This window comes from Erigeron canadensis, chromosome 1, assembly GCF_010389155.1.
Source record: "Erigeron canadensis isolate Cc75 chromosome 1, C_canadensis_v1, whole genome shotgun sequence".
Taxonomy (NCBI): Eukaryota; Viridiplantae; Streptophyta; class Magnoliopsida; order Asterales; family Asteraceae; genus Erigeron; species Erigeron canadensis.
In genome coordinates this window covers 8,801,846-8,815,346 of record NC_057761.1, presented here as the reverse complement: position 1 = coordinate 8,815,346, position 13,501 = coordinate 8,801,846, and the positions used below count along the sequence as shown (strand labels likewise).

Sequence of the window (13,501 nt, the reverse complement as noted above, 5' to 3'; positions counted from 1 at the left end):
TATAGGGGCTAAAGTTGACACACTAAACATATACTGTATAAAGATTTAAATTAAAAGCAAAATCTGCAAGTTAAATACACGTAACTTCATTTCGAAGACGGAGGATCCGTATAGGAAAGTATAACTGATTGGGGGGACCAAACACCCCTAAATCCCACATTGGCTTCGCCTCTGAGTTAAATATGTCTTTAAACTTACATTTATAAATTTAAAGATATAACCAATAGATAAATGCTATACAAGAAAATATATGAATATATACATATACTATACTTTTGTAAACTCAAAAATATATATGAATTTTTATAAAATATATGTAACCAGAACCATTAAAATGCTAGCAATTTATAAAAAGTCTTTAAACTTAAATTTATAAATATATTTATTTAAACATATAGACAACACATATGGATATTCAAAAATAAAAAACAAATAGATAAGAAAATATCTATGAATATCGAATATACTCTTGTAACAAAAAAATACATTGCAACGACTCTTTGAAAATCAAATAATGAATAAATTAAACATACAAATAAATAAATAAATAAATAATTACATGTACGTTATTTTTGTTTTTAAACATTGAGCCATTGATTACTCTTTGCGTTTGAAGATAAGCTCAAGAGGCTTTTCTTTTTGCAAAGTTAAGCCAAAAGTTTCAGTCATGTCGAGTTTCGCTGGATCCTCGTTATTTGGAAGAACCCAATCGAAGCCTAGAATCAAAGTCGCCAATGTTGTTTGCAAACTCTTAATTCCAGAAGGCATGCCAGGACACATCCTCCTCCCACCACCAAAAGGTGTAAATTCAAAATCATGGCCTGTATAATTGACGTTTGAACCAAGAAACCTTTCGGGTTTAAAAGCATTAGGGTCCTCCCAAACGCTTGGGTCCCGACTAATTGCCCAGATGTTGATCCATATTGAAGAGTTTTGAGGAATTGTATAGTTCATAACTTCACAAGTTTCGACAGCATTTCGTGGAAGTAGGAGAGGAACAACCGGATGCAATCTTAGTGTTTCTTTGATGCAAGCATTGAAATAACTCAGTTTGTTAAGGTCAAATTTCATGATCATAGTGTTGGACTTGATTTCACTTTTGAGTTCTTCGGTCACTTTTTCTAATATTTCTTTGTTCTTTATCAAGTCAGCCATAGCCCATATAGTGCTTGATGTTACGCTATCTGTTCCTGCAATGAATAATTCCTGCATAAAAGATTAAATTTAATTAAACTTTATATATCATGAAATGTTTAATTAATGAACTTATATATTAGGGGTTATCTTAAAAGATGTCTTGATAAGAAAAAAGTCCCACAAAAAGGATTAAAGGTTGTAATTTTTTTCAAAAGATCACCTACAAAGAAAATGCGGATAATGAATAGTGTATGAATACAACAATAAGGATGGTTTCATAAGACTTACCAGAATCAAGATGTTGATTTGGGCATTTGGAAAATTATGTTCAAGCATTCGGTCCAAAAAGTCTTTTTCCTCTGTCACCCCCGTCACTTTTGAAGAAGCCATCCGATCTCTCCTTTGATTGATTATAGGGTCGATAAAGCTAGAGACGAGTTGAAGATATTTCATGTTTTCTTTTCTTAATCCTTGAAGATCTAAGCCCCCGATTACAGGGAAAAAATCAGTAACATTTGGTGCCATTGTATTCTCCAATATCTTCTGAATACCCCATTTTAACCCATGAGAAGTTTCATGTTCGTTGTTCAAGTCAAGAAGATCCGTACTAAATAAAATGTTGCTTAGAGTGTTGAACATAGTAGTAAATACAACATCTTCAATTTTCACAAGTTTTCCTTGCTTGGTATTCAAGAAATCCACCATTTGAGCCAATTTTTTGTTTCTGATATTCGATTGTGCTTCTATTGCTCTAGGCGAAAACAAATCAGCTCGATAAAGGGTTCTTAGTGATCTCCAATTTTGGTTGCAATCATATGCCCAAATAACGTTGTGGTCATTGGGATTTAATACAATTGCATCCGGTGTGGCTCGACCAGAAAGATGTCGGTCTTGTTCCTTTAGAATTTGTTTGGCTGCTTCGGGGGATGAAGCGACAACAAGAAGCCGAGAACCTAAGCGAAGAGAGATGAGGGGGCCGTATTGTTTAGCAAGCATGGCTGTCGCGATATGTGGGTTCTTGCCTAGTTGATGTATATTGCCAATGATAGGTAATGGTCGTGGTCCTGGTGGGAGGTTTTTGATAGAAGTGCAATATTTTTTTGTTATGAAAATCAAGAAAAGAGGTGTTAAGAAAAGAAAGAGAGAATTTAGTAAATTGATTTCCATGAAAGAGACTATGCTTAGGATATTCATTGATACGTTGTTTGAGTGAATTATATTTTGCATGCATAAGTACGTGGTATATATATAGCCGTAATATCCATTGAGATAGCCATCTGCAATTCAATGAAGCTTGCAACGAGGCTTCCGGATGTATAGACGACACGACTACAGTCAAATTTGTTTTATTGGTAACCAAATTTGAATTTTGGCGCAAGCTAGATAACTATTTAAGAATAGTCAAACCTGTTAAGCTAGACGGTAACGTTAGCCTTATCAGTTGCACTTGCACCACTCATAATTTTTCAGTTCCATATTGTGAAGTTTTGGTATCGTTTGACTTTTGACTGGCCAATCACACACGCACACCAAAAACTAATTTTACTTTTGGCTGGAAGTTTGAAACCACTGATGACAACGCCCTCGGGTATTTTCACAATTTCATCCATTTTGGTATTTCTCGCGGTTAAGATTTGGACAAAAAGGATGCGTATATATATATATATATATAATCTATAAAACAACACACTAAATTCAATTTTAAAAAATAATTACCCTTGAATGAAAAACAATATTAAATTATAGCTTTTGGATTGTCTTGACTTCATTTATCATTTTGTAGATTTAATTAATTATTAAATTAATAAATGACATTTCTGTTTACACTTTTTTGAATTAAATTTATAACACTATACACTTCATAATAAAAAACAATGTCTTTATGATAATATCGCTATGACGCTATCTAAATGATTTGCATTATAACTGCAATCATCATATATTTAAAGTTTTTACTAATAATTACTATTTTAGTAAAATAAAGATAAACATTTTTAATATTCTTTGAAAGGTGAGAAAAGTAACTTAAGGGTTGAAAAGTTTATAAGGAACTAGTTGGTGTTCGTGCAATGCAGCGACGTTGATGGTATGGTTATTAACGTAAAAGTAATTTCATTGCGGCCGAAGATGTAATAAATTTTTGGGCTGGGATATGAAAAGGGGAAGAGGGAGACGGATTTTCAACTAGGATTTTTGCTATGTGTTTCTGCGTGAGGGGGAGATAGAAGTTGAAATTTTTTTAAAGGTATTTTTTTAAGGGTAAATATATGTGTTTTAGAATTAACATATTTTTTCTCGCTTAACGTAATGATGTATACCCAATGCATATTTCTAAAACATATATTAAAAAAGATGTAAATACAATTTATCTTGATATTACTTGATTCTTCTATGGATTCTTCAAACAACTATATTACAAAGTATATTATTGATGTATACTAAACGGCGCATATATTGATCACATAAATCAAAAGCTACATATCTGTTTTAAATCATATATTCTAAAATCACTACTACACAAGGGGGTATTTGTTACTCTTAATATTACACGGTTATTAAGCTACATATATCACTATACTTAATAGTGGATAATTTAACATGTTGTACATAAAACTATCAATATTTTTTTGTTATAACATATAATTAATTACATATATTTACCCTCGTATTACGCGAAAAAATAATCTAATTTGTAAATAAACTTGTCTCAAACTCGCAATGTCTTTAGTTTATGGATTCCAGTTAGTATTTGTCTACGTCCTATTGTATCTGTATGTATCCATATATATATATATGTATTTTTTCTAGTCTAATACTCGTACGTGATGTATGGTTTGACTCAAATATATATTTTTCTTAGTCATAAAAAAGCTAACACTCACCCTCTCAAAGCTTATCGTGAATCCTGGGACTAATTTCTTCTTAACAGTAGCCTAATCTATTTATTTTGTGAACAATAACACAATATAGTACTATAAGTTATAATAAACTTTTAAACATCATCAATATATAGTTATAAAAACTAATCAATGCAACCCTCTTGATCAACAAAGATAATCTCAAAAGATTTAAGTAAATGGGCAACTAAATTAAGTGGTTAAAAGGAATTAAAATTTGGAGAGGTAAAAGTAATACTTACGAATATGTAGAATCAATTAGTGTACAAATTTGATTAGTGATTTAAAGATATGTCATACGTAATTATATATTGAAAAGGTTAGTTAGGTGAAAAAACATTAATTAATTTTAACTAATATATGTATACGAGTTGGGAAGAGAAAAGGATTCGTAAGATCCAATAATTAAAAAAAATAATTAATAACTAAACGTTAGAAGATTTAAAAGGGACACATGTCACGTAAGGTTCGTGCCAAGTGTTTTTTAAATAATAACTCAATCTTGTTTTAGTTTATTGGTAGATGTCTTATTATTGATTGCTAAATCATATTAATATGAGGAGTGAGATAACCAAACATAACAACATTGACTTTTGATAAAAGTGAAAAATTCATAAAAAGTTAGCTTTTTTTACACAAATTTCTTATTACAGGTAACCTATTTATCTTTCGTCTATTTAAAGACTATTATTTCTAAAAGTTTTGAAATGAATGAAATATCTTTAGTTTTTACGCCAACCCTCCGTTAAGTGCCACGTCAGCACTGTCATTTAATTAATTTTGCTTACGTGGCATCAAAGCCAGCTTTATTGTATTAGTGGGTCAAGCAAGTGTTTTAGCAAGCTAGAACGCCCCCAATTTTTGTATAACGAGCTTAAGATTTATAATATTTGGGCTACAAGTTTATGGACAATGACATAATCTACAATATATTGTTCAGCCTTTATATTCCACATTACTAACTTGTAGATCGAACTTTTTGTTTCTGTTTTTCTTTTATCTACAAGTTTGGTGACTAGCAAGAGATGTGAGCTAGCAAACTAGGTGACCAGTAGACGAGTATCCTTCACCGTAACAGTTACCTTTTTTTGTTTTCTTTGTTTATTTTACTTTATATGCTAATAAATAAACTAGGCCTCAAATCGATCTTATTTAAGGCCACCAAAAAGCTTGAGCCGGCTCTGCGTGGCATTTGACTTTGACTGAAATACATACACATATATATATTGTGTGTGTGTTTTTGTATATACCAAAGATATACTCATCGGTCTTTGGGGGGGAAAAGAAAAGGGGAAGAAAACGGGGAGAGAGAAAGTGTGAAACCGGAATATATTTTTGGTATACACAACATATTTATGTATTCCAATTAAAGTGATCAAATGCCACATAAGCAAAATTGATGACGTGATAGTGGTGACGCAACACTTAACGTTAAAAACTAACGATGTTTCTTTATTGCGAAATTTTTAACAATGAGATTTTTAAATAGACGAAAACTAAATGGTATCTATTTAATAGGAAGTTTGCTTAAGAAAAGAATGTAACTAGTTAGTTTTATTAAATGTCAGTGGTTGGTTTTAAAAAACTGGATAACCCACCGGTTCATAGTCCGACTAGTTGGTTTTTAAAAAACCATGTTCCAATAATTAGTAAAATTTCTAATATGTATTTGATCTGGTAGGAAATCCGTACACCACCAAACATATTTTACATTATTTGTAAAGTCATTTAGTAATGTAACGTTAAAAAGAGGTGATATCATGGTGTGAAAAGTATGTGTAGCGAACTAATGTACAAACCATGACTTCAATTGGTCCGTTCATACGAATATCATGGTAAGGAAAAACGTCATACACATAGAACTCGTTCAACAATTCAAGTATAATCACATTTTTTATTGCATTTTGTGAAATCTGCATTCCTTTTCACCAGTGCAAGTCAATTCCCATATCCGCCTGAAAGGTTCATGGGGTCATTCCTTTTCCGTGTGCCAAAACTAAACCATTGGCCTTTAGCAAGAAAGCTTGAAGACACGAACAAGATGAGAATAAGTGGCATTAAGACGACAAATAACTGGAAACTGGTTCCTACATTATCCGACTGCCACTTGAAGTTTGAATACTGTGAGAGAGACAGCAAGAACACCACAATGGCAAAAAATCGCTACCAAAGGAAGAGGTGGCAGTGAGGCAGATGACAAGCATTTTTGGCGCACATTGAACACGTCCAGTTCTCTCCCTCTACCAATCTCCAACTCTCTATATGTTTCCGAAACTATACACATGTATGATTACACATATGCATTGGTTCAGAGAATTTTGACCCAGAAACCCGTTTTCTGCACCCCTGCGCGCGGGTAGGAGCCAGAGTAAAACACAACACAAGATCTTGACATAGCTTAGAAACCTCCACTTATAAACTAGTAAAAGTTTATATCCCACACCAATGTGGGACAAATCTTTTCCAACTCCAACTTATGCACCAAACACACAACTTTGAGACTCGATATCTCATTCACCTTTAACCCAATTTGGACTCATCTTAGTTTGTTACGTAGCCTTGGCCAGAGACTACAAAACCCACTAAACGGTTCGCAATATATGTCACACGACTATATATTTATTGATGTCCAAAGTGGTGGAAAAATGCACTTTTTCCCAACATATATAGCCATTATGGAAGAAAACTAACTGCACAAATTGAAAAACAATTACTTCAAGTATGCTCATAGAGAGTCAATCAGTCATACAACCACTTTCAGCAGCCTTTCCCTAATAAATTAAATTAACAAAAATTCTCATTTACTGGAATATTATATATAGCTACATACGTCGGCTTAAATTTTACAACAACTTACATGGGGAGAACCAAACATACATGAAGCATGGATTCTGCTAGTAGTCTACCCCATCAATTCTTCTAGCATCTCACAATTGAGTGAGAATCATCTCTGATGATGTTGATGGATTCAAGTGAGTGGCACCGGTATGCCATAAGAATAGCTACACTTGATTGGAGCTCAGCGCGATCTATGCAACTACCCGGTTTGAGGCAAGTATGCTGTGAGAGGCTGAACTTGATTGGGAATTTCTCCATCTTTCAATCTACACCAACAGAGATTCAGCTCTCATAAGACACTTCGAAACATAAGTACTGGGAAAGAATATCAAATGAATAATTTAATACTACTAGTTACTTACCAACAATAAACGATGCGCATCTAGATTTACATCAAATAGATCCTTTGGCGACTTCTCAAATTGTTTGCACCATTTAATTCAAACTTCTTTAGACATTTTAATGCATGGAACGTCCCTTCTATGCTCTTTAAGTTCAAACAGTTGTTCAACTCTAGCGAAATAAGGTTGGTACAATATTCTCCTACTGATGACGGCAGGACTTCTATCCCAACACAATCCAAAGATAACTCTACCAAGCTATACATCTTCATCACAATATTTGGAAACGCAGTAAGTGCGAAGCAATATTTAATTCTAAGAATCTCCAGTTTTCCCATCCCAACAATGCTCGGAAACCTTTTAAGCTTTTGACACCAACTTACCTCTACAGAAACAAGACTTGCATGATTTCCAAGAGATTCGTGAATCTCTTCTAAACTTTCACACTGGAAGAGTTTCAACTTTTGAAGACATGGGAGTCCACCAAAATCAGGTGTCCTCACTAGTGCTTCCATAAAGTATAGTTCAAGCTCTTTTAAACATGGTAGATACTGATGCATACACAAGTCAAATTTACCAAAATATTAATTACTTACAAGAGTTAAAGATTCGATGTTAAGTATGGCTATAAACGGATGGAATGATATTCTAAAATCTAATACATGACTTATGTACATCTCATACACATATTTTAATCTCCACCCATCAAGTGAAACCTACTTCTTATGCAGAGAATAGTGGTTAAAACAGGAACTCTTATGTATATGGCATGGCTGCTCAGAGAGTGACAGGAATGCAAAGCTGTGGTACAGCGAACTGATACAACAGACAAGTATGCTCGTAATAATATAGTTTGTAAAGCAGATGTATTAATTAATAAATCTTCCAAACACTTAAGGTGTAATGCACTACTTTTATATGTTAATCAAAAGAGCAATTGAAGTACCTTGTAACCCATCCAAAGTTCTTTTTGCAAGCTTTCTTTCATTTTTAAAAAAACAAGCTTCCTTGGTTGAAAACCTTCAGGGAATCGACTCGCAGAATACCTGTCCCAATATAAATACCTCAACTCATTTGAAAGAAAACTGGGCTCATCAAACGTACTAGTAGTCATATTAAGAAATCTTAGTTTCGTCATGTTTGAGACAAGCGTACTGAAGTTGGATGGATACTCAAAAGCATGGGAAGAACATTGAATGGCTTCAATCTTATCATTTTCCTGCAACAAAGTTAAAAAAAAATATGTAAATTTGAGTTGGAGAATTTGTGTATGTGTGTGTGTCTCAGTGGTTGTACATTTGTGCATCTTGAAAAGGTAGTGTGTTACCGTTGTTGCATTGCTGGAACACATGTCTTTAATATCTTCCAATCGCCAAAGCCTGCTATGTTTCTCAGGATTGTTGGGATGTTCCGATTTAACAATATAGTGTGCCATTTCTTGAACCATATCGTGCATATCAAACTTACCAAAGGAAGAAACAGTTATGAGAGCCTTTTGTACCAGCACCTTTACCCCTACTTGAGGATAGAATCCACACGCATCAAATATTTGCATAGCCTCATTTCCCTTCATTCCCCGGTAGAAACATGCAATATCCAAGAATAACTCTTTCTCCACATCTTTAAGCCCATCATAGCTGATTTTGAGCTTTTCCACAATATCCATTTCTGGATGATACTTTAGTCTATCCAATGTACTAAGCCACTCATCCTTGTCTTTGTCATATAAAAAAGAACTCAACACAATCAAGGCTAAGGGGAGCCCGGCAGCATAAGAAACGATCTGATGTGAAAGCATCTCATAATCTTGTACAGGTTTATCTTCACAGTATGCATTTTTATTGAAGAGCCGAATAGCTTCATCATGTGATAATAAATCGATATGAGAGACCACATCTACCTTGTGAATTGACAGCAAATGGCAATCCCTAGTTGTAATTATTATTCGACTCCCATCCCCAAACCATTTATGACACCCCGCTAATGCCTTTAGTTGGTCAAGATGATCGACATCATCAAGAACAATCAACACATTCCTACGACATAACATACTTTGAATCTTGCATATTCCTTCTTGAACACTCCTCACTTTCACAGGTGTTTTCAAAACATCTGACAGAATTATTTTTTGCAGTTTTCTTAAGCCACGTTTCTGTGATTTTTCCCTTATGTTGTCTATAAAGCAGTGGCTATGAAAATGCATACGTAGTTTCATATAAACAGAAAACGCAAGAGTAGTCTTACCGCCACCCCCAACCCCCCATATCCCAACCATTCTCACACCACCTGATCCAATTCTTAAATGGGATCTCAACTGAAGCAATCGAGTTGCCATTCCAACAAGGTTTTCATCATCAACAACTGAATCTAAGTATGAGAATTTATCTAAAATGGAACCAACCATCTCTTGAATACATCTTGCTTCATGCCTGAACATTGGGAAGGTAACTTCACATTCATAATAATATATAGGGAAAAGTGAATATAAGGTTGTGCGGCACTAAGTTTAGATGTGGAACCCCTCACATACTAAATAATATTTTTTGTTTAACGAGAGTAAGTACCCGCGCGTTGCGGCGGGGTGATAGCTAGGTCAGAGAGTGTGATAGTCAAATGCCTACAGCCTCCGGCCTCCGCCCTCGGATTTAAAAATTCGTCGAAAGTATATCGAATGACATCTCTAATGAAAGAGCATGAAATTTTAAGAACACCCATACAATTTTTATAATTTATCGACGTATGATTTTTGAGATAAAAGATTTTGAATGAATTGGAGGAATAAATGATTTATGGAGGAGAGAAAAAAGATGATTGGTTGAGATTTGAGGAGAGAGAAAGGGTATTATGGTTATTTTAGATATATATAGAATAGATGAGTGGGGTATTTTGGGGATGTACTTAAAATCAATATTGAAAATTTCAACTCAATGTTGAAAATCTGGAAGGAATCTGCTTTATAATATAGTATAGATGAATAAATATTTAGATCTCCATGAATTTATAAATTAAAAAATTAGCATGTGAGTGTTCCAAACCTAAGCTTAGCTACCGGACAACTTTATATTACGAGATTTTAAATAAACAGAAAGAAGATCGAAAAGGTTTACCCGTTGGCGACCTGCTTAGGTTCCCATCCAGCAATATTACTTGCATCAACAAGTGCCTGCTTCCAAGATTCAACTTTCTCCTTGTTTTTAGACAACTTGTGTTTGGCAAATTGCCCTATCTGTTTTCTCACATATGAAGGATCCACATTATAAAATATGGGAATAACGATTTGCCTCCTCTCCTCCTTGCATTTCATAATATATGAAAGCTCATCCAAACACCATGAAGAATTGGCATAGTTTTCAGAGAATATAATAAGAGCCATATGTGATTCTTGGATAGCACTTAACAGGGCTGGGCCAATGGTGTCACCCTGATCAAGACTTACATCGTCCTTGTAAGCGTGTATTCCACGTTGTTGAAGAGCGTAGTAGAGATGATCCACAAAAGTCTTGCGAGTATCTTCGCCTCTAAAACTAAGAAAAACATCATACTTCCACGACCGAGAAGACGACAACGACGATGATGACGCGTCTGGAATATTGGGTACAATACCACAATTACTGTCTCGTGAGCGACTGCGTAACAATACTTTCGTAGCTGCTATCAGTAATAATATTGTTGTAAGTATAATAATCACTGTCATGACAATGAGATAAGAAAATGAAAAGATGAAAAAAAGACTAATTTGCGTTTGATTTTGTCAGTACTACGATGATTTCTTAGGTAATTTCAATTTACTTTCTATTCTCCACATAGTCAACGCTCATCACAGAATGTTTTCCACCGAGGAATGTTTAGACCAAATCGGGATTGGCTTGACCAACTGGGGCCCCACCCCCTTTTTTTGGTCGGATTGGATCCAGATTTAAACTCATCCGCCAAATGCCCAAATCTCGATCTCGGATACAATTTAAGATTCACCGGCTCAACATTGGTCAAATTCGGCTAACTGAGTCAAAAATCGGTTGACCTGTGTCAAATTTGGTCAAGTTTTTGTTTTCTTTTTTACTCGTAATAGTTAACCTTTAAAATAATCTTAAATTGTTCTAAGTTTATAAATGTTTGAAGTTTTACATATAATTCCATAAATTATTAATTTTATATATTTAAAAAAACTAATCCAATTATTATTCCTATAGAAAATCAAGTTAGGTGTGAAAGTCAGCTTCAGAAGGAAATAAGTACTACACCTAAAAATTATAGGAAGTGATATCTGTACCACTTTATTTGATATATCTACCACACTGTACACATTTCAAAACACACTATACAAATAATTGATGCACAGTTATATTAGATGTAATAAATAAAGTGGTAAGAATATCACTTCTCAAAAATTATAGTAATTATAAATAAATTATCTCATTCTTTCGCAAGCTAGGACTAAAAGAATAGTTGGGATAACAAACATCCAAGGACGGATTTACTACTCCAATTTTGCTACAACGTATTTTTTAAAAATTTAAATGATATATTTATTAAAAAAAATTTAAAATAAGAAAAAAATAATAGGAAAATACATACAAACAGTGTATTCATTATTATAAGTTTATTCTTTGGAGATCATTAGTTATCGAAGTATTAATTTTGAGATAGATTTTTCTAATAGAAGGATAAAAAAAATTGAGTTATTTTAACTTTTAATAGTAAAAATGAAAAAATGTTAAAGAAAAAACTTTATTTGTTTTAGTCTGTAAATGTGTAATACATTAATAATGTAGCTGTTTGTGGAAAAAATGTTTTCTTTCAAATTATTGTATATATTTATTACAATTAACTAATTATAATAATCATAATAGTGATATATTAAGATAACTATACAAACTAATTATTTCATAAAAAAAAATATATTTGTTATGTTTCTTGTATTATGGTGGAATACGTTTTCATTTAATAAGACTTTGCTCGGCAGGTGTGGTTTTTCTTTATTAAAAAAAACTGGTTTTTTTTTTTATTAATATGAGTGTTATACGTGGTGTGGGGAACAAAATTCTTTTGAGAGTCCATTTTCAATTCCCGAGTTAGGGCCCAATATATTTACATTCTCAATATAATTCTTATAATTATGACAAACAACTTTTAAAATTGCCCCCCCCCCCCCCCCCCCCCCCAAAAAACAAATTATGACTCCGTCTCTGCAATTGTCCATCTCGTTTGTATTTTGGATACCCGTATAACAATTGAAGGCTGTTGAAGTGACTAATTCCTAGACATTGGGAAGCGTTGAGAACAAAGAAATTGTTGGAGTTATCTTTTCTCTCTGGTAACAATACATTTAATGTTAAGAAAAGATCTCGTGCAGGTTGGTTCGCTAGAGATTTTTTATAAAAACACTAGCCCTACTTAGATCATAATGAGAAGATTTTCAAATGATTTGTTATTTTATCGTTATAAACATAAGGGGAGGAGCCGTATAAGATGAAAATCTCATGTGCAATTCTGTAACGGAGATTCTGACAGTTAGTTTAGAACACTTGGACACATTGAGAATTGACAAATGCCTCAGTGACTAATGCAACCAAGTGAAAAATCAACCTGCAAAAAAGATAAAGATAAAATAATGTGACTATGCACAATCATAGTATTTCAGGTTGATGATTCTGTCTTGTCTTTGTGGGTCCATACGCTTATTAGTAAAAAGAAGACGCGTGATGGTACAATGAGGGACTACTCGTACCAGAATATCACGATCAAAGATTCCATGTGACAAGCTAATAGAACATCAATACGTTGACAATCTTGACCACCAATGGAAGTAGGGCATTCGTTTAGAAAAGTCATATTCCTTGGCAACATAATATGTGGTGTTCCTGAGAAACAATATTTACACAAGTTTCATTCCTCATGTACAAGGTTTAGCCTGTATAAGATCAGTTTTAGCTGATTCTTTAGAGTATGAACTTATTGATTGTAATTTGTTATTTCAAGTAGGTTGATTAAATATTTGTAGCCTATTTTGCTCCACAACAATTCTGTAATTCTTTTGTATATATTTGTTCTTAATAAAGAGGTACATTGAAAAATTACATCTGATGATGTTCAAGTTTGTTAATTTACTTGTTTGAAAAATTTTATTGGTCTCATTTAGTGTCATAAGACCCAGACCACATATTACACGGAATGCATGTATAGTAAGTGTATCCTCAAACCTAGATCATTTAAACCTTTACCTTTTATAAATTAAATCACTTGTATGTTTTAGATGTAAATACAAAACAAAATCAAGTGGGTTTATAG

The 13,501-nt window shown here is 33.3% G+C and overlaps 2 protein-coding genes across 2 annotated transcripts; both read right to left on the bottom strand.

The window, feature by feature from the left end:
- Positions 1-483: 483 nt before the first annotated feature.
- On the bottom strand, positions 484-2,337 carry LOC122585179 (probable (S)-N-methylcoclaurine 3'-hydroxylase isozyme 2). The gene is made up of 2 exons (XM_043757289.1): positions 1,426-2,337; positions 484-1,206 (listed from the first exon to the last, which is right to left on the bottom strand). The coding sequence occupies exons 1-2, from the start codon at positions 2,329-2,331 to the stop codon at positions 598-600; spliced, it is 1,515 nt and encodes a 504-aa protein (XP_043613224.1). The 5' UTR covers positions 2,332-2,337; the 3' UTR covers positions 484-597.
- A 4,396-nt stretch (positions 2,338-6,733) lies between these two features.
- Positions 6,734-10,907, bottom strand: LOC122605828 (disease resistance protein Roq1-like). Its single transcript, XM_043778819.1, has 5 exons — positions 10,321-10,907; positions 8,541-9,642; positions 8,160-8,432; positions 7,235-7,764; positions 6,734-7,138 (listed from the first exon to the last, which is right to left on the bottom strand). The coding sequence occupies exons 1-4, from the start codon at positions 10,905-10,907 to the stop codon at positions 7,261-7,263; spliced, it is 2,466 nt and encodes an 821-aa protein (XP_043634754.1). The 3' UTR covers positions 6,734-7,138; positions 7,235-7,260.
- Between the last annotated feature and the right edge of the window lie 2,594 nt (positions 10,908-13,501).